We start from the raw sequence: 22,163 nt of genomic DNA on the forward strand, positions 1-22,163 counted from the left end.
CCACATAAGCAAAAAGAAAAAAGCTGGAAGTGGTGCTGTGGCTCAAGTGGTAGAGCACTAGCCTTGAGCTGAAGAGCTGAGGGACAGAGCCCAGGACCAGAGTTCAGGCCCCAAGACTGGACCCCCCCCCCAAAAAAGAGCTGAGGGACAGTGCCCAGGCCCAGGCAGGGTTCAGGCCCCGCAACTGGACCCCCCCCAAAAAAAGAAGGAAGAAGGTAAAAGAGATTATTATTATTTTTTATTGTTATTTAGAAGGCTAAGTGCAGTAGTTCACAATTGTAATCTCATATAATATATATATATATATATCCATCCCTTTCTAAAAAATAACTTAAAGCAAAAAATGGTTATAGGCATGACTCAAGTGGTAGAACACTTGCCTTGCAAAGAAGAGGTCCTGAGTTTAAACTTTAAGTATCTTGAGGTAAGAGAAGCACTCCATGTATTCAGTAGTCTTTGGTCAGGGTCCTACCTTTGTTGCTGGTTAGTTTTGTATTCTGGGAGATTAGTTACTCTTTATGGTGTGCATTAATTTATGGTCTATGTCAGATAAGAGGGTTGGACAAGACCAGAACTTCCTAACATGTATTCCAGAACAACTAAAGAACACGAATAAATGTGTACCTTGCCTTATGTATGCTGGCAATCTGCATTTTAGGATAATCAATGCTTCTACTATACATTGAATCCACAGTATTTCCAGCTTTTCACGTAAGGTCTGTAAACATGTACATGTGTCTATATGAGCACATAGAAAAGTGAACTGTGATTCGAATATGGATGACTTGGATATTAATCATGAGAAAGTCCTTGATTCTAGTTGAGAGAAGTTAACTTTATAACTCTGCTTCACATATTGTTAGAACTCAAAATTTGAAGCTTCAATCTGAAAACTTGCCATTTTAAGTGACATAAAACTTGAAACTGAATCATTGCCAGCATTCTCCCACTTGGGACTGTTAACTTTCAATTTTCTGCATTATCAATTATGAGGAATAAAGCAATTATGTGCTATCTTACACTGATGTGAATGTCTCTGCCATGGTGGATATCCTTGAGATCCAAGTCTTCAGCTAAGCTATCCTGAGTCTTGAGCACTAACTCTGGTCGCTATGGCTCAAGGAAATTCAGGGAAGAAATCCAAATGACCAAATGACAGAAAAGTAAATTCTTCTCATCAAATAAATTGAGATTATCTTGCTTATATTGCATTAAGCCAGTAACATTAATGTTTTGAATAAAGAATATCAAAAATAGTAAAGACCAACATTTTGAAAAGTTTGTGCATTGTTTTCCTTCTAGAAATTAAATAACAATCCTGGGTTATATAAGGGGAGAAAAGAATCCTAACTTCTTTGTTTTTTATTCAATGTTATTTTAGTATTTCGCTGTGCTTAAGCAGAAGTTGTCATAGACTAAACAAACTTATAAAAGACATGAAAATTACATGACAACGTATGTTCTCATGTTAATCTGAGCAATTGGAACATAACAAACCAATTCTGTAGAATAGTGGACTTTTTAAACATGAGATACAATGGCCATTATTAACATATTAACAGAAACAAACTGTGTATGAGATTATAATGACACCTTTACCATCAGATTTAGCTTCTAAGTGAGAAAGGTTACAATAACTGTACAGAGATTTAAATCATCCTCTTTCCTTATATGATCCAGAGCATGAGAATATTTATACATCTGCCATAAAATATTATATCCATATCTGGAAAAATTATTAGCAAGTATCTAGGACTCCATTTTGCCATTTAGGAAGAAAATCAAAATCATGTATAGACTTGACAGCCAATAATTTGAGTTAAAATTGGTCAAATCTTGATATTTCAGTAGCAGCACTGAGGATATTTTTTATTATATATATAAGCATATACATGCTCTCTCTATTTATGTGTGTTCACACACACACATATTGATGTATATCTCCATTCTTAAGCAAAGCTAATTAACTTTTTTCTCTAAACTCTCCAGTCTTTGAATTTAAAAAAAAATGACTTGGGATAGCAAAGGTAAATTCTCTATTAGCTGGATAAACTATTTATTGGTAGCCACAGTCCTGTCCTGTGTGTGAGGGCTTGTGCCCAGGAGACAAATGATCAAAGTGCCTCATTGTGAAATACCAATGGGACACTTTTGAAAAAGAAGTGTTCGAAACACATTTTCGTTAAGCCCCAGTTAAATCAATGTTACACCAAAAGTTAACCACGTTCTATCACAATCAGAAACACCTAACTGTATTCCCCCTGCCCCTCAGCACCTTGTGACTAATGAAACACACTGAGAAATCTTCCTTGCAAATCAAAAGTCTTAGGAGAATGAAATCACTAAGGGCATGAGGCATGGTAGCAAACACCATCTTCACCATCAAAAAGCCAACCTGTATCATCACCCCACGGCAGAGATCTAACTTCCCACCTTGGAAATACTTTTAACCCACAAAATACCATAAGCCTAGAGAGGTTTCAAATAGAAACAAAACGCTACAAAACCCATTCCCCCGCCCAGGGCTAGAGATCTGGGAGTGGGCAGGGGGAGCTGAGGGTCACAGTTAAATAAACCCTCGGGTTGCTAGGCTGCTCTGTCAATCAAGCATGCATATGTTAACAACTTTGACTGGGGAGTTGAAGCCTTCACAACTTTAGAAGCATCTGGATCAGCCGCTTGGGAACCAGACCTAAGCAAAGGCACAGACTGGAAGCCACCACTTTACCTTCAGAAAAATCAATCAGTCCCAGCAAGTGAAGCAGCTTCAGAGACGCACATATAATCACCACAATCCCCACCGTTTGCAGTCCTTCGGATTCCCACTCCAGAGTCAGCATCGCATCCCACAGCCTCGGACCCCTTAGGAGTGGAGGGAGTTAATTAAAGGATCCAAGCAACCACACACGTAGTGCTTGGAACAAAGACTTCCAAGTGTGTGTGAGTGTGTGTGTGTGTGTGTGTGTGTGTGTTGGGGGGAACTTGAGCAGCTCCTCACAGCTGCATCAAGCAAAGCAGGCGGCCCCCCGGGGTGAGGACAGACCTGGGCTGAAGTCCAGCCTCTCATGCTGCTCCTCTCATTTGTGTTGCCTGGCCCCATACACACAGGCACAGCCCACCAGCTTCCAAGGACCCGGTGCGGCAGCTGCAGCCAGCAGGTACTTGGACGTCTTCAGAGCAACCAGGGCAACATCTGGGCGAGACCTGAGAACTGAGCCTCGAGGCGGTGTCCGCGGTGGAGCAAGGCACCCTCCCGGGAAACTTGCCCAAGCCTTCCACAGACTGATGATCGGAGCCCGGCTGGCTGGGCAGGGCTGCCCTGCGCCAGCCAGCAGCTCGCTCGCTGTCCTTTTATTTTAGTTTATTTTTTTTTCTAGCAGCTGCTCTCTCCTCCCAGAGCCTCCTCTGGGAGATTGAGCTCAGCCTGCTAGCTCTCTGAATGCTAAGGCGGTAAAAAAAAAAAAAAGAAAGAATCCGTTCTAATTGCAGGTGCTTAGACTCCCTTTTAGAAAGCCCCTGGTGACATCCCTGGGACAGTTTATTTTGGAGGTGGGGGGATAGAATTGGAGGAGGGAGAAAGCAAGAAGAAAATGATTCAGTGACTGTGTCAGACAAGTGCTTCCCAGGGCTCCTGACAACTCCCCAACTCCAATGTGCCACTCTAGCGCCCGCAGAGGAGCCCAGGGCATTCATTCTTGAGGGACTGAGTCCTTGTTTTTACAAACATGGATGCAAGGCAGGTGAGGTGGGTGGAGCCAACGCTTTTTAAAGTGATGTTCAGAAATACCCTCCTGTGTGTGTTGGACCAATCGTTGTCCAGTCTCTTACAAACCCAGCCTCTTTCAGTTTCACTGACAAACAAACAACAACAACTTTTGATGACAAACCTGAGACTTTTTTGGCTCAGCATACTCCCTTGTGAAGAGTCAGGTTCAGCAGGCATCAGGGTCTGTTTTGTTAATCAAATAAGACACTCAAATGATTCCCATTGAACCATGAAGCCTAGGTTGCACTAGTTTCAAGGATGGCATCAGATATCCTATTCCAGAAGATTCCAGGCAACAAGGGAGCCTGTGGGAAATTTCAGGGACTCTGGACTGTGCCTGAATCACATTGACTCGTTATTCACTACACTGGTCTTCTCAGACTCTGTTGACTCACTGCTCAACAATGCCAGGAAGAGAATTAAGGGATGGACTATACACTTGTCACTCACTGCGAAGCATGAGGGCTTTCAAGCCATGTGTCAGACCTCCCACAGGGGAGCTACTTAGGGTTCTATTTCTTCTCTGTTATGTGACTTCTGCAAGGCACTTACCCTTTCTGAAAACCCTTCCCATTCAGTGACTCCCATAGTGAAATACAGCGTTGAAAGCTCTCCTTGGATAAGGAACTGGAATTGTGGGAATTAAATGTCCCCAGAGTAGCAGTTCATATTTGAGGAGCATTTATGATGTGTTTATTAATATTACTGACCAACAACCAACTCGTCCTCACAGCCCTGTATGATATTCTGATCATCTTTATTTCTTAGGCAAGGAAACAGACCCATAGAGAAGTTACTTGCCATGCTATGGGCATCGTGTCTAGCAGGCAATAAATGGGCCGTTTAGTTATTGACACACATTTGTGAAGCTGAGGTAATAAAGTATAAATGATACTTAAATAATAAACTAATGAGCAGTTGTCTAATATTCCCCTTTGGGGGATTGCAATTTAACAGGGAGGAATGAAGGCAAAGAGTGGAACGTAACCAAGAGTGTAGCAGCAGCTTGTGGAGGAGATGCCTTTGCCAGACTCAGTGGGAGGACAAGAGAGGACTTCAACTCCCCTTGGGAAGAGGGGTGGATTCAACAGTAGTGGTGGAGAGCTTTACCATTACTAGAAGCAGTCTGTCCCACTTATGCTTGGGACAGAAAGACCTGAGTTAAGTCTGGCTTTGTGCCTCGTTGGCTGCATGACCTTTGGAAGCTGCTCCATTTCTGAGTCTCCGTTTTCTCTGTTTAAATTGAGAATGTTGCTGGTTCTTTTTCACAGCTAATTGAAGAAGTAACTGAGACTAAGTGATAAAACCCAGTCCTGGGTGATGCTGCTCAGCTGTGGACTAAAAGAATTCTGATGGAAGAGCAGATTCTTTAGAGACTCCAAAGGGTCTCCTCAGATGAAGTGTCTCCCCCCCAACCCTTCCCCACCCTGCGCCTGCCCTATACCCCAGGGACTTGCTTCTCCTCTGTGTACCAGGAGGACGTTTTGGCCACCACAATGGTGCCTTGCAGTTTGGAAAATATGTTTATGAGAGAAACCTTTTCATCTATTTGCCCACCCACTATCTATCCTCATATTTTATTTTTCAGTTGTGCTAGCAAGTCAGCAAAGGTAATGCTGGCCTTAGTAGATGATAGGGAAAGAAACGTTTAAGGAACTCTCTTTGAAATTTCCACTACAGTTAGCTGTAAGATGACACGAGTTAAAAAAATGACACGAAAGTTAATTAGGTTAAATCCAATGTCATTATGTCTTTTAAACCTACATAATACCTGATGACACTTGAAAATAACTAAAATACAGAGAAGTTACGTGACCCCATCAAAGACACAACAGTTAAAAAATCCAGACCCGATCAAAGTCACAACAGTTTAGAAAATTCAGAAGTCTAGTATTTGTATTTTCTGGTCTCAAAATTCAGTTTTTCCCCTTTTACATCCCCAGTAGAGTTCATCAAAACATTTGTTATTTGATGTCTTGACTACTAATTAGGCAAATATTTAAAAACTGCATCCATGTTCCTGGACTGGAACCTGCATTGTCCCTGAAGTTCATATATGTACCCATCGATGGGATGAGACCCATTCTAGAAAGGTTTTCTCTAAAGGCAACGAAAGTTGCTTTCTTCCTTGGTTTTCTGAGCTCCTTGTGTAGCTGCAGGATCTCCTGGCCCTCAAAGAGATCAGTAAGTCTTCTACTTGATACTCTCAACCCCATTATTGTACATAGTAGCGACATGCCACTAAGTTTCATATTTTATCTGAGAAATCTAGGGGGGCAAGAAACATCTGCAAGGGGCATAAATGGCTGTTTATTAGAAATATAATAAACCCAGCTGATAAACCTTCTTTGGTATTAACCTGCAAGAAGCTGGAGGGTTCTATTGAAGAGAAAAGCCACATTGAGTCAGAAAAAGAGTTGTGACTTTCTTCCCCAGAGAATGGGCTCATAGGAAGATGGCACTCACAAAAGCCAACAGCTATTGGAATGGCCAAAACATGAGGACTGGACAGATCAAGTATATTTTCTCAAGATCCTTCTGTCAAAATATTCCAACATTGTCCCTATGTGCCTCTCTTTTATTTGTGTTGGGCATGCGTGCACACACAGGAATCACATGGATTATTCCTCTTATTTGACTGGTAGAAGCGGTGAGACCTGTGTGCTTCGAGCTACACACATTCTCCAGCAGTGCTGAGTAAAGCACAAAGTAGATGTTTAGAGCATGCTCACTCAGATGGCCAGACGGGGGCCTTGATACACATCTACTTCCTACACATGAGGCCTCTGAAGCTTACCGAAGCATTGCCAGGCCTTTGGACTATTTCTAGAGAGACTTTTCTACACTGAAGAGTTAAGTGATCTATAGCATAATTAGCATAGAATTAAGGAGGGACTATGTATTGCAGAAAAATAAAAATACTTTTAGTTAGAAGATAAGAACATTTCCACAAAAGATATGTAAATTACCCATGAAGTCCAGGAATAAATATGCCAGGTGTCTGTGTTACTATTTGTGAATACCACCTATTGTTATCTGTCATGAGTGCTGTTTTCCCAAAGCAGAAACACTGGTGCACACCCTTTATGAACTAGCACCCAGTGAATGTGAAAGCCATTTCTGAGTCTTTGGCAAAAGGGACTAAGTTATATTTTTTAAATAATCCAAGCAGAGGGAATATCTATCTGCTCGAGCTCCAATTGCAAAAGCTAGAGCTATAGAATAGAAGTCTCTCTCTTTATAGACCTTCTATGTTTTCCAGAGCTCATAGTAGATTCCTACGGCAGCTGATCTGTCTGTAATTGTTTATGTTCTGTCATTGTACCACATGTCTCTGATAATGGAATTGGTTTGTATTAGCTTCCTATTGCTGCTCTAACACATTATTACAAACTCGACAGCACAAAGCAACACAAAGCAACATCTTAAAGTTCTGCAAATCAGATCTAGTAAGTTTCACTCTTTACAACATATCCTTTGCCATATAATCTAGTGCTGTCATCAGTTTTCAAAAGTAAGATGTAGTATCAAAGGGGAATTGTTCTGCCTTCCTTACAGTTGTAATACATTCTTAAATAAAATGTACTAAGCTGAAACTCACACTAGTGGACACTGTTTTTAGTAGAAGCAAGCCTATTGTGGTAAGCGTGCACGAACATGGGCATGTATATATACAGGAAAAAAATATCTTTTCTTTGAAAAGGAAAGGAGAGCTTTAAGTAGCATTCCTATCAATAAACTTCCAGTATTCCAAGAATAAGGGCCCTGAGGAACACATACTTAAAAATAGTAAAGAGAAACACTAACCAATTTAGAAGGAGTGCTCTGATGAGTCGACAGAGGGACAATCTTTGACTTTAGTTGTGAGAAACAATCAGGGACAAGCCCGAACTATGAATTACAGGAAAGACCCTGGACTTGCTTAAACAAGATAATGTCTCCCTTTTACCATTTACAGCAGGATCACAAAAGATAATAGAGTCATAGACACTTAATTGGAAAAAGGGTGCTCCCAGAAGACACCCTAATTAACTGGCTCAGACATCCGAGCACTGATAAAACCAGAAATGAATCAAGCTCTCCTGAGGTTTTTCAGTATACAGGACTCTGAACATGGCAAAGTCATAAGAAGTGAGCCTTCACAAGGATCTTCCTCAGTGGGAACAGAGCTGTGACACGTGAATGATCCCAGTCTGAGATGATCCATCACAGATTCTCCCAAGCTGCCTTTGAAAGGACTCATGGCATCCATGGCTGAGTTTAAAACCAACTCTATCATTTCCCATACATCTTTATTTCTTGATCACTTTGGTCTTAATTTTATCTGTCCTTTATTTTGTTTGCTTATTCCTTACAAGAACCCCTTTTAAAAATGTGAAAAGGGAGGCCATGAAGGTTTCCTTTAGCCAATCAGAAACCACAGCAAGATCAAGTTTCATAAACAGGTATCCTGGCTTCCTCTCCCAATTTGCACTCCTTAATATATGCAGAGAGCTTTTGGTGCTGGGTTCCTGGTGCTTTATAAAGTGAGCAAATGAAAGTATCTACATCTATGCATGGATTAGCACAGAGAGCATTCAGGGCAGGTCAGAACACATAGAAGTCCTCTGCTTGTAAGAGTACTGATGTTTTTAAGCGCTGGCTACAGGGCTTTACGCTCTTGGCTTGTTTGGTCTAAACTGGCACTCATGGCTAGCATAAGACTTTCTATAAGACTAGTAAGTGGTAAAAAAAAAGTCTGAAACCCAATGCTGCCAGGATCAGTTCAGGCCAATTTTAGCTGCCCTGTTCCCTACCCCAATGTGTTGACTCAACAAAGATCATTCCTATCAATGATGTTTGTGCTTGGGAGTTTCTTTGTGCACAAAGGCACAGCTGGCTCCTCTGTAGATTGCCACCTTCCTCAGCTCTCACTTCTGGGTTCAAGGCTCTGTTCAGGTTAGTCCTTTCTGATTCCCCTCATTGGAAATATTTTTTCCACCTAATCGAGTCATTATTTTTTTCATAGCATACATGACTGTCCCTGAACTTATCCCTATGTTTGTTATTAAGTTCATTTTCCTGCTCTTCCTATTTGTATGCATGCAGACCTCCGGCTCATCACACCATTTCTAGCACTTAGAATAGAGCTGAACAATGACAGGCTTTCCCTCACATTTGCCAAATTAATGTATTACAAAAGATAAGGTCCTTCTCCTGCAGGTATTCCAAATGAGATATATCAGCAATGTCAGAGTCAGAGATTAGAATATTAGCTCATTTTTATAGGACAGTTAGGTTCAAGAGAGTAGTACATAGTTGTAATCTCAGCACTTGGATGATTGAGACAGAAAAATAAAAAAAATTCAAGGCCAGCCTATTCTAGTGAGTCTGTGTCTCAAAAAAAAAGAAAGAAAGAAAAAGAAAAAAGGAAAGAGAAAAGGAAAGAGAAATAGAAAAGAAAGAGAAAAAAGAAACCATCAGACTGGAAATGTGAGGGAGGTCAGTTAATAAGAAGTCTTAAATGCCTATAAGAGAGTTACTTGATGAAGATAAAAATGAGACATTCTGAGCAGATAACCAATGAAGACAATCATAGAGTATCCTATATGCTTCCTCTACTAAAATAAAAGCAATAGCATTTAAGACTCCAGAGACAGGACAAGCAATAGGTTGGTTAGCACAGTCTAAGCAGGGGGTCATGTCAGTAGGCAGAAAGGCCTGGGGAACCTGGGAAGATTCAGAGATGATCTTGGTAGGACATAGCAGCATCAAAGTCACAACAAATCAGAGAAGACCTGAACTGATCATCTTTGCAGCATTGGCTCAGCCTAATGAAAGAATTTAAAGGCAGTGGAAAGGTGTTGAGAATGAACTTTACAACTTGGGGAGGGGAGAGGAGAGGAGGGGAGGGAGGAGTTGGGGAGGTGGAGAGGGAAGGGATGGTAGGGGAAAAACAAAAGAGTGGATAACAATGCTCCATAGGAAATGTACTCATTACCCTACTCTTGTAACTGTAACCCCTCTGAACAGTATCTTTACACTAAAAAAATTTAAAAAAGAAAAAATAAAAGAAGTTGAGAGAACACATGTTCTTGGAAAACTGAGCACACAAGATGTAGGGAGGGACAGACCCAAGGAAGTTTTGACTGACAGCAGCAGGGTTCTGACATCTGCTTGAGAGGGGTCCTTTAGCATACTCACATCTAACCATGCACAGACCCGCCTCCAAGCCTCTCACATCACATCGGAGGGCACAGCTTGGCTCACAGTGATTAGGAGGAACACCATTGCATCAATCCATTGCTGATTCTAGGAAGCAGGTCACCTGGTGCCGCAGGGCCCTGCCATCTGTTCCTGTGATCTAGGGTCTTCTGGGGGAAAGCAAACACTCGAAGGACCACATTGCTACCTTGTTACTCACTATAAAACTGGAAATCAGGGAGCTGGGAAGGTGGCTTAGTGGTAGTATGTGTGCCTAGCATGCATGAATCCCTGGGTTCGATTCCTCAGTACCACATAAACAGAAAATGCCAGAATTGGTGCTGTGGCTCAATGTGATAGACCACTAGCCTCGAGCAAAAGAATCTCAGGATCAGTGCCCAGGACCTGAATTCAAGCCAGTGTAGAATGGTAAATCAATTAAATCCAATCAATCAATCAATCAGTCCCTGGAAATCAGGATACACAGGGAGATGAAGATGGTTGAACTTCCAATAAAACTATATTTGAGAAAGCAGAAGGGAATCAAAGCTGAGATAATGGAATGATTTAAAATGTGGAGTAACACTGTGGTTAAGGAGACAGAACAAGTGATAAAGGTCGGGGATGAGTTTAAAACCATTTTTCCTATACTCCTTTACGGTGTAGAGACAGTAGTGGAAGTGACAAAAAACAATGCAGTATCCTGGGAAGAGATGCGCAGAAGGACACATGGGCACATAATTAACTTTCAAGAAGCAAGATGTTCTATGTGTGGCCAAGCATTAGTGGACAGAGAGCTTAGATACCTTAGAAAGTGACATTTTGTGGGAACCAAGAGAGAAAAGGGGATGAGAAGAAGGAATGGGCTATTGTGTTAAATGTAGAAATCCTGCTTCTTAATGTTAAAGTGTGTTCTAGGACCAAACATCTTTAAGCAGGTGCGTGTATGGCAGCATTTGTACATGTGCAGAGCTTGGAAGTTCATGGTGGAGGAGATATTTTTTTCTAATGTAAGAAGCAATCTCCAATAAAATCCTAGGTCCACATTAACTCCCCTAAGACAATGACTGGGTTTTATGTTATTTTGACTTGGTTAAAATAATAGATAAGAATCCTATCTTCAATTTGGGTCTGTTGAAGAAATCTTCAAGTCTGAAATAGAGGAGAGCTAAAAGTTTACTCTGTATCTCATTTGTTCTAATATTCTGACTTCCCTCATCTCTTTATCAGGGTTGTGGATATGAGCAAGCTTAAAGGCTTTCTGCAAAGAAATAATTCACAGAGGATGACTCCATACCTTCACACAGGTGAGACAATGTGTGCCATTGCAACATTAAATGCTTAGACTTTGTTGGTCAACTCAAGGCAAATTAACAAAACTTACCGAGGGCAGGCAGTAGCTGCTCAATATCAACAGTTGCCAGGGACATGACACTGAACTTGTGAGACAGTTGTCAACAGATTGGAGCCTACAGTGCAGGCAGACAAATGAAGACTGCAGGGAAAGTTTCTGGAATGTACCAGAATCCCATCAGATGTGGCAAAACAGACTTTAATCTAGACAAAGGCTTCACTTCAGCTCAGATCTTAAGGAAAAGAAAGGTCAAGATATTTATGGAGAAAATATATTATTAGTACAGAAAATCAGTAGGCAACACAACTAAAAATGAGAGATGGAATTAGACATGGTAGATTTGTCTGGATAGAAAGAACAGCGTGGATGGGTTAAACAGGAATTCATTAGGATTCAAGGTACAGGGCTGTGATGGTAAGAAGATCATTAACACTTTTCTAATCCATTAAAGGAATTTGCTTTTCTCTCCTTGGAACTCTGGGGAACCACAGAATAGTTGTAAGCCAAGGGAGAACATCAATACTTGTGTACTTTAGAAAAGTCAATATGATTGTTACATGAAGAAATGTTTGGGAATGAGGATTGAAAGTGGCAGATCTAAAGGTTAATGGGTGGATTAAGATGCTGTTCCAGAAATCCAAGTAGGAAAGAAGTTGGGATGTGTCTGACACATGGAGACAATAGGATGTCTGTGAGTGACTCAATGTAATGGAACCTATAGACAAGAGAAACCAATTAACCTTGAAAGATAGAGATGGAAAGTCCATGATGACACGGGAGTCCCTCTCCAAAATTCCAGCATCTGTAATGGAAAGCTAATTACAGTAGAAAAAACCCCACAGTGATGTGTATAGATTTGCAGCAAGAAGGAAGGAAGGCCTGCATTATCACATCTGGGAATTTGCTAGTATGGGAAATTTATTTCTTTCAGAATTATTTGGAACATCCTGTCATTAAAAGATAGTGCGAAGGAGAATTGAGTAAGTGAAATGTGGACACTTGCTATGAATATTAGAAGGGAAATGCTCTTACTGTATTGAATAGACTCTTTTTACCTCACTTGTCTCACTATGGTAAATTCCCTAGGCTGACAATCACCAGAGATCCCAGGTAAAAGACTGCAGCTCTAACACAAGCCATTAGCAAACCCACTGGGCCAGTTTTCACTACATTGCTTAGACCAGTGCCATATTGCTCTCTTTTGTGGTTGTTGTGTAAGTCATATCTCTCTGTTTGCTCTTACTTCTACCCATTCTGCCCTATAGAAAGAAATTACAGAGTAAACATTTTTAAAACATGGGTTGAATCATGGAACCCCTCTACTCCAAGTTCTCCAATAGATCTCAACTTTTTATTAAAAAACCCAAAAGATAAAAAGAAATTTAGATTATCTTTTGTTGATATGGAAATGTGAATTCAAGGCTTTATGCTTGTTATGCAGCTGCTCTACCACTTAAGATACATCCCTAACTCTTTTTACTCTGATTATTTTTTATTTTTAAAAATTTTTAATGTTTTTTATTGGAAAAATACTGTACAGAGGGGTTAAAGTTACATGAGCAAGGTAATGAGTACATTTCCTATCAAACATTTTTGCTTCCTCCTTTGTTTTCCCCCTACTATCCCTTCCTTCCCACCATAACTACACTCCTCCCCCCAAGCCCCCACCCCGGCCTAAATTGTAAAGTTCATTTTTCAACATAGTGTCTTGTACATCTCATTGTTGCAATGGGTCAACCTGTATCCCCATTTAAACATTTTATTTTCTCCCTTCCCCTCCCCAAATTACCAGCACAACTATGTTTATTGTAGTATTATTTACGGTAGCTAAGATATGGAACCAACCCAGATGCCCCTCAGTAGATGAATGGATCAAGAAAATGTGGTATATATACACAATGGAATTCTATGCCTCCATCAGAAAGAATGACATTGTCCCATTTGCTAGGAAATGGAAAGACTGGGAAAAATTATATTAAGTGAGGTAAGCCATACCCAATGGTTTCCCTTATTTGCAATAACTAGTATATGTCTGGAACAAGCAGAAAAGGTCAAAAGCTATGTACATATGACCAGATAAGATGAAGTTAAGCGAAATGAATCCCAAGATAAGGACACATTTTTTTTTCTTTCTTGCTATTGTTTCTAATGTATTTGTAAGGTACTCTGTTTATTTTTAAGATAAAGAAGGTCTTTCATTTCTTTAAACAGGTCTGGACCATGATCCTCCTATTTTATACTTCTTTCCAGAGCTGGGATTAGAGTCATCTATCACTATGCCCAGGTTTTCTCCACTGAGATGGAGTCTTGTGAACTTTTTTGGCCTAGGCTGGCCTGAAACCACAATCCTTTCGATCTTGACTTCGTGAAGAGCAAGGATTACAGATGTGAGTAACAGATACCCACTGACCTTTATCATAACTATGGGATCACAGATATCTCTCTGTTTCCCTTACTCATTCCAGTCACACTGCTCTCTTCAATACAGCTCCTTACTTCTACTGGACACGTTGCTATCTGAGGACCTTTGCTCTTATAATTCCTCTGCCTCAACCTTATGAGGCTGTTAGGTGCTTACCCAAAACTGCAGTCTTCCACTTCCAACTCTTCCTCATTTCTCCCTAAACCTTTCATATATCATAGCCATTATTGTTGTCATATAAACTATGTATCTCTATATCCGTTCCTTTCCCCCCAGTTCACTCTACGCTGCCATTAGGATGTTTCATCAGCCCCATTCAGAGTTTCAATGTGGAGGAGACCCCTGACATGAAATGGTGTTTGATTATGAGTTGATCAACATTGCCAAAATATCCACACAAGGCCAAAGTCACTTTTATAAGCATACATGGTTTCTTTCCCCTAATTAACATAAAAGGGGGTAATACATAACTCTTCATTATTCTATTTTTATTTTTTATTTGTTTTGTTGGTTGTGGGGCTTGAACTCTGGGCTTGGATGTTGTCCCTCAGCTCTTCAGCTCACTTGAGCCACAGTGCCACTTCTGGTTTTCTGGTGGTTTATTGGAGATAAGAGTCTCACGGATTTTCTTGCCTGGGCTGGCTTTGAACCACGATCCTCAGATCTCAGCCTCCTGAGTAGCTAGGATTACAGGCATGAGCCACCAGTGCCTGACTATCTTAGTATTCTATATTGAAATGGTACCCGACGATCTTAGTATTCTATATTGAAATGCAAATGAATAAAAAATTCCAGGTTTCCTCTAGGAGAAAATAGGATCAAATTTGCTTCAGAATTTCTTATAGGAAAACTAAACGTATAGTCAGGAAGTCAAAAAGGTTGGAGTGCTTGGCCTAGCAAGAGGAGCTCACACCAGTGATCCTAGCTATTTGGGAGACTAAAAAAGATGGGACAGAACATGGTTCAAGGCCAGTACAGACAGAAATGTTTGCAAAAATTTAACCTCAATACAATAAGCATATATCTGTCATCCCAGGAATAGTGGAAAACCAAATATATATATATATATATATATATATGTAATATATATATATATATAAGGATCGTAATCTATTAGTATGCAAAACTTTACATCAAAATAACCATCACAAATGTGTGTGTGTGTGTGTGTGTGTGTGGTTTAGCCACAGAATACTGTCCTAGCAAGCTCAAGAGGTCTTAAAGTCAAACTCCTGAACAAATAAACAAATACAGACTGTAAGAATAATATCTCTGAAAATATCAGGTGGTAAAACGGGGAGCACCCTCCAGTTTTTAAGTAGATTTCAGATGTGAGCTAGGCACAGTTGAATTGCTTTGCATAATTGAGCTAGGTGAGATCCTTTCAGGTGCTCTGCTTAAAAGCATCCCTACAGCTTCTTATCTTCTTGGTGATCCTGATTCTCTGTCTGGAAAAGCAATGAAATACTGTAAACAAATAGGAGCCTAAGAAGAATGGGTTGTCCTTAGGAAATGACAGCAGTAATTTAATAGCTGTCATTGCTCAAGATGGGATGGCAGAGCCCTCACACACACACCCTGTTGCCTGGAGTCTGTGCAGTGTGTGTTATCTGCACTTAGCAGAAAAAGAAACAGAGAAGTCTTTTTTTTTTCCCACACAAAATGTGTGATGCTAGGGTCTAATCTAATCTGACTACAGGAAACATTGTTTTTTTCCCCTCCAGAAATTGTTGCTTATTTGTTTTCTGTGCTTTCTTTTTCTTCTTTAAAAAAAGATATTTTTCCTTAGAAATAATTTTAGAAATGATCCTTTGTCACGCATACTAATAAAATGTTATTGTTATGACTCTAGAAATCTGAGCAGGGAACCCTAACGTTCACTTAACAAATGAATTTGGGGGAAAGCAGCAGTTTCCTTCATAGAGGAGATAAATAGATGGAAATGTTAGATTCCTCAAACTCATTTAGTGTTGTGTCTCTACAGACAAGTGTTTGATTGTGCTTTATTTTCTCTCTCTATGGAAGGAAGTACCAGGGCAGCATGATTTCCCATTGCACAAAGAAAACAATGAGCTCCACTGCTAATTTCCTATCTCCAATATTGCAGATTTCAAGTTATATTCCATAATCTCCAAATAAGAAAAACAATACAACAGCTCAAACAAACTGTAGTTTATACACCATACATTTGGGAGTATGTTCTTCTGAAATCTAACACCTCCATCTAAGATCTGAATGGTAAGAGACGGCCAAGGGGAAATAGTATACACACCAACATTGCAATACTGAGCCCCATACAAAACCTGGAAGGGTATAATTGAGATTTATTGTCTCATCTTGGTCACTTCCCAAGAGTGAAGTATTCAAGAAAGCTGAGAAATCAGCTTGGCCAATTCAGAGCAAGCTTGTCTATAGAAATGTTATTCAAAATGCAGAATCGAGAATGTTCAATGCGAGTTCTGGGCCATTCTGGAATATTCTGAGGTTAATGTAGAATTCTCTTGTGAGGCAAGCTAAAATTTGAGAAGTAGAATGGAAAGGGAGGGGATTACACTCATCTAGAACAATGAACTCAAGTCCTAAGTGTATTAATTGATGACGAATTATTTAGTAAGAAATCACTGGACCTCTATGGCTTTCAAGTCCCTCATTTGTGAAAGAAAGCAATTAATCTTACTTATCTCAGGATTGCTGATCAAACAGGCATCAGAGTATCTCATTTATTTCACATTCGTTTTACTGGTCTAAATGTTAACTTCATTATAAAAGACCTGGCTCTCTTTATTCGACTGTTCTTTTTTTTTGGGGGGGGGTCTAGCTAGCTGGGGAGAAAGAGCACTTTCCTGTGTTCCAAAATGTTCCACTGATAATAATTACTGGCATAGCAGCCAATTAGGGACTTTTGGACTGTAGAACTCGCAGATGGCAGGATGAGCTGATAAACTTAAATGTGCCTGACAAAGAAATGGGGGCAGGAGTCCACAAAAGCACAAGAATGAGAATAAGAGACACACACTAAACGTGGTGCCACCGCCTTAAGGAAAACAAAAAGGCAATCACCAATCAGAAAGCTATCTTCACGGCCTCCAGTTGTCCACCTTTAATCCCAGGTCAAGCTCTGTAATGAAGAAGACAGAGCAAAGAGGGGTGGGATGAAATAAGGCTCCATCCTCTGGCTTGCCTATCACATGTGTTCACTTTCTCTGTTGTATTTCTTTTCTAATAATTTTTCCTATCACCTTCACTTATGTTCCCACCTTACCTGAATGCTTCCCCTGCCAAACACAAGTACCAAAATCCATGTAGCTATGCCAGATTTCTGGTGACGTAATTTTGGTTCATTGATCTGGAAGCTCAAGATTAACTACGCTTTTCTCCTTCCTGGACGTATGGAAGGTTACACTATTTAATATATGTTTGACCTACTTATGTCTTCTAATGTACTGGCTGAGAAAACTTAGAGAAGTTAGATAAATTCCTCAAGGTCACACAGATAAAAAGTGTTACAATTTCAACCTAGGTCTAATTTAAAAATCAGTGCTCCTTCCTGTGCGCTGAGAAGAAAAACAAAACAAAACACAACCCAATGAAGTCCACAAGGTGGGGCTAGGCAGACCTCGTTTCTAATGGGCGGCATGTTTCCTTTAAGGCTATAAAGCAATTACTCTGAATACATTTAACATATATATTGATTTCATATAAAAGCCACTTTACCTAAGAGTGATCAATAAACACAAGGCTTGTAGTTGTACTACACTGCTGATTTATTGACAGCTCTGAAATGTGTTGCTCCTGATGAAAATGTGCAGACAATGGAAACTCTGGAGAACTTTGGAAAGCATTTTCCTTAAGCGAATCATTGTGGGCAAAAGGGAACTTGGAGCAGGGGAGTAATATTTTCCTTCCAAGGGCACACAGCTGTGAAGTGGAAGGAATGAAGACCACCTGGTAGCTTATGGCCTGTCTCAATGCTTGCTGCTGCTGTTAACATGTTCCTACATAAACTGGACGGTCTGTCTTCACTTACCTGTGCATCCGCCTCCAAGGGAGATGTCATATTCCAGAGTCTTTAATGAAAATCAAGGATTAGTGAAACCAATAATGCTCACAATTTAGGCCATTGGCAAGCAACTAAGCAAAGACATGGGGTTCGCAGGGACTATTCGAAATGAGGCAGGAGAGTTGCAGAGAGACCCAGCAAGGTAGGGCTGAATCTGCCCTTCTCATTCATTTGAAAGGCGTAGGGAGTTACTGAATAATCTGTGTAGGAGAATGACACAATCAGATTTGCATCTTGCTTCTCTCTGCCTACAGTGTGGCTGTAAAGAGTGAAGAAAGAAGGAAGTGGGGAGAGATGCAGCTTCCAAGAATAAAGATGATGACACTGGTTGGGTTTATAATGCTCAAGACAACAGAAGATCAAGCCTGGGCAATAGTCAATTAGCAATAAAATAAGGATGAAAAAAATTCAGGACTGGCGTCTCATGACCCCAGATACTAGGGTGACAGAGTTTGGGAGGATCCTAGTTAGAGGCCAGTCCAAGCAAAAAGTTAGCAAGCTCTGCCTATGGTGCCAGTGTAGTGGGAAAATATATGTAGGAAATTTGAAGTCATAAGCCATCACTAAGGAAAATCATGAGAGCCAACCATAAAATTAGCAAACAAATAAAGCGAAATTGGCTCAGGGTGTTCCTCAACTGGACAGTATCCACACAGTAGGAACAAAGCCCTGAATTCAAACATCAGTTGTGATCAAATAAATATGAAGGATTTATAAGATCTTTTTGAGAAGTATACTCACTGAGATTTGTTGTTTGGATGAGGGAGAAAGGGGAGATATTTGTAGCCTAGGTAACTGATGGGAGACAAATGAGGAATATACTTGACCATCTATATATCTATAGATATAGATATAGATAGTAAACTGACTATGGGGGTCATGGACAGACAGTCTACTCAGAGACTGTCTAAACCATCTGAATGTAAAGACTCTTGGGTCTTACAGGTGAAGGGTCAAGGGTCGAGTCTTAAAGGAACCCACAACAATTACAGTGACCAGAGAAATAAAAAGCTACAAAGGAAAGGGAATGCATGTGTCAAATAACCCCCCTCTCAAATTCATATTTAGTGGCTAATAAATACTTAGTTCTATACTCATATAACCTGGAAACTAATTTCATTTTTTGAACTGTAAGCCAGGATGAAAGAACAACAAGGATGGAAATTCAATCTCATGGTGCAGAATTAAAAGTGGGTGTTTCTGTTTCCAGGGATTAAATGATGCTACAGGGTAGGATGATGTAGATGGTGGAGTGGTTTAAGCACAGTATACATAGACAACATTTTAAAGGGCAAACAGAGAAGAGGAGACTGGATATGAGATCATTGAAGGGACATTTCTGAAAATAAGAATGATCACAATATGATTTGGCTCTGACTTGGAGATACTTTGTTCACTCATAAAAAGTATAAATATATTCATGTTAAGCATGGTGCTATGGTGGAAATTAATGCTATACCACAGTGTGAAGTTCCTTGTAAAACACTAGGAGTTCCCAGATTGGAATGTTAACTGCGGATCAGATGTCTGGAAAGACTTAATGAGCTTTTCAAGGCACCCACTAGTGACATGGAGCGTCTGAGCATCAAAGGAGACCCTGGCCACAAGTTTCCTGTGATTTGACATTGCTTTAAAGTAACCAGCACAATCTGCTTTTTGTCAACATAGATGTGATATAGGTAAAACTATATCAAGTAATCCTTGGATCTTTCCCATTTTGTCCCCAGATATCGACATGTTTATTGAATAAATATCAAACAGACTACACAGAAGGTCTTAGGTCAACTCTGACTATATAATGTACAAATATTTGAGAGCATATGTATTTCAAATTTATTAAACAAACTTATTTGAAACAGTATCTACCTATTTATATCTATCTATGTTATCTATCTTCTCTGTCTGTCTATGTATACAATTTATCTGAGGGCTCAAATCAAATAGACTTCCAAATAATGGTACTAGTTGGATATATTTCATTATGAAATTGGTTTGACACACTTTACTTGAAAGTGAAGTAATCAAATTTGAGGGAGTTGGTATCTAGCATACTTGCCTGTCTGGAATACAGATTAATTTTGTATGAAAGAATAGGCCCTCATCTCCAATCCCATTGTCTTTAATCACATCAGCATCATCTACACCTTTGCTGCTCTAGGGAAGGGCTGTTCAAATCAAATATCTTGACTCTGTGACATACGCCGGATCTCCTAAGACTTTATTTTTGTTGAGATTTGCATGAAATCTTTGGTTGAGTATAGTCTTTACCCTCTCCCAATTTCCTTAAAATGATGCTAACTCTAAAATCACAATAGAGATTCCTTAGGAAATGGGAGACTGAGGCATAAAAAGGTTAGATTTCTCACCTAGATATATAAACTGGATTCAGTAGAATCAGAAATTAAACTAGGATTCATCTGACTTGGAAGCTGTTCAGGAGCAAATGTCTATTTGCCGTTTTCTCTGTTGACAGGGCACCATGTTAAATTGTGGTTCATTCCAAAAGACAAGCCAGAGAGATACTTGCTCTCAAGAGGCTTGATTTCCAGAGGAGGAGATTATCATTACAAACTAAACAAATGGAAGAGACAATTTTTGATCTTCCTTCAGAGTAATAAGGAAGACAAAATAGGTAAGGGATAGGGACAGATTACAGAGCTAGTTCTTGAAGTCATGTTCCAAGAAGTAACATTTGAATTTATTCAGTCTTTTAAAATGCAGGAATGGCTTGTACTGTAGGAAAGAGAAGAGGAACTGCAAGGTCCTTAGATAGGAATGGATTTGCTCTTGCCTTTATGAGTAACACCCTGCCATTCCCCACAGTCAGGCTCATGTGTCTCCCTTCAAAGGCCAAAAAGTACAGCAGGGATATATCAAATGATAATTGGGACCCCTCAACAGCTGTAGCATAGATGGGTTCAAAATTCTACTGAAGCTTGAAATACTGATGTGCATATAATCAGAGATCTCAGGAAAGGAGCCAGTTAAAAAGTTGTTGACCAGGGTCTAGAGGAGAATTGAGGATTTTTTCCTGGGATACGGGCAGCCATCATTGGTCATCTTTCCAGAAGACTCAGAAGGAGAATTCAGTACTCTTAAAGACCATGACCACTTCTACATCTCAGAAATCATCCAGAAAAGAAGCAACTGGAAAGAGTAATCCTAAGAATACCAGTTTACATGCCCCAGAACTTAGAGGGAGACATTTTGAAAACAAAGCAACAGAAAGAAATACATCAGTATGCAACCACACGATGAAGTCTAATGGAGAGATCTGAACATTATGGTGTGCTGAACATTCCTTAGCAATTATCTGGAAGCAAGCAATGGCGCCAAAAAGAGGCCCTGAATTCTCACAGTCCCTAGGGATGCTAAATGAGCAGTCATCTGACTGAGAAGCCAATTGTGAGCCATTGCTTGGTTTGCTTTTCTATAATGACACCTGAAGCACACTTGTTTGTTCTGTAAACCTTAGTTAAACAAAGTGACTCGCTAAGACGCCAGGGGTTTGACAGAGAACAGTTAGTTTAATTGGAGCTCATCTGTTTCTGTTCCTAATGAGTCTTACATTTCATGGCCAGCTCCTAGCTTGAAATAAAATGTGCCCCCTGTCTGAGATGATTAAAAACCTGTTTAAGCATCCAATGTGCCATAGTCACCAGAAACTTTCAACCGAGCACTGGTTTTCAGGATGGAAGCTGTAGGTATGATTGGGATGTTAGCAAAGCCATTCATTTCTCAGGCTTTAAAAACAAATTGCACCTAATTATCTGTTAAGGAATACACTTTAGAAATGCATCCATTTCTCAGGGTTTGCTATACATTCTCCTCCTACCTCTCCCCTTTTTGGTTTGGTAGAGAATATCATAAATAATGGTTTGGATTCATGAAGTTTACCTGTGTCTACCAGGTGCCAAAGAGCTGTTCTAAAACATCTTGATTAAAAGTAAAATTATTTACAAAATTAGAAATAAATATGGTCTGCAATAAATCTTACAACCATGGGCATTTTCCTTTGAGAAATCTGTAGGGTGTTCAGTCGTGGGATGTTTCATCAGGAGGTACAGTTAAATAATTTAGTAGTTTACCAGGATTTTTGTACTCAGAAGCTCACTCTCTTCACCCTTCTAGGTCAGGATCTCAGTATTTCTGTTATCTGCTTTGTACGTGGTGAAAAGTAACTAAAAGAACAAACAAAATCTAACAAATAAAAGTCAGTTGTTTCCTAGATCATAGTAATTACGTTTGCCTGTTGATCTGTGGTTCTATTATTTGAAAATCTGATCAAATGTAAGGAACTTTGAAGAAAGCATGAATGCACGGATGCATTTTTATATACATCATAATCATAAATGTAAGCAGTGGACTCCATGATACA

At 39.9% G+C, this 22,163-nt stretch overlaps 1 protein-coding gene across 4 annotated transcripts in view; it reads right to left on the bottom strand.

Moving 5' to 3' along the window:
• Positions 1–22,163, bottom strand: part of Kcnip4 (Kv channel interacting protein 4) — an 885,761-nt gene that overhangs the window by 179,684 nt on the left and 683,914 nt on the right. The window contains exon 1 of one of the 4 annotated variants that reach the window (XM_013009185.1): positions 2,729–2,935. The exons of the other annotated variants lie outside the window; for them this stretch is intronic. Within the exon in view, the coding sequence (XP_012864639.1) occupies positions 2,729–2,840 (112 nt within the window). The 5' untranslated portion in view covers positions 2,841–2,935. Of the gene's footprint in view, positions 1–2,728; positions 2,936–22,163 lie in introns of those variants that run through there. 4 annotated transcript variants of the gene reach the window in all.

The sequence above is a fragment of the Dipodomys ordii genome, unplaced genomic scaffold, assembly GCF_000151885.1.
Source record: "Dipodomys ordii isolate 6190 unplaced genomic scaffold, Dord_2.0 Scaffold8, whole genome shotgun sequence".
NCBI lineage: Eukaryota > Metazoa > Chordata > Mammalia > Rodentia > Heteromyidae > Dipodomys > Dipodomys ordii.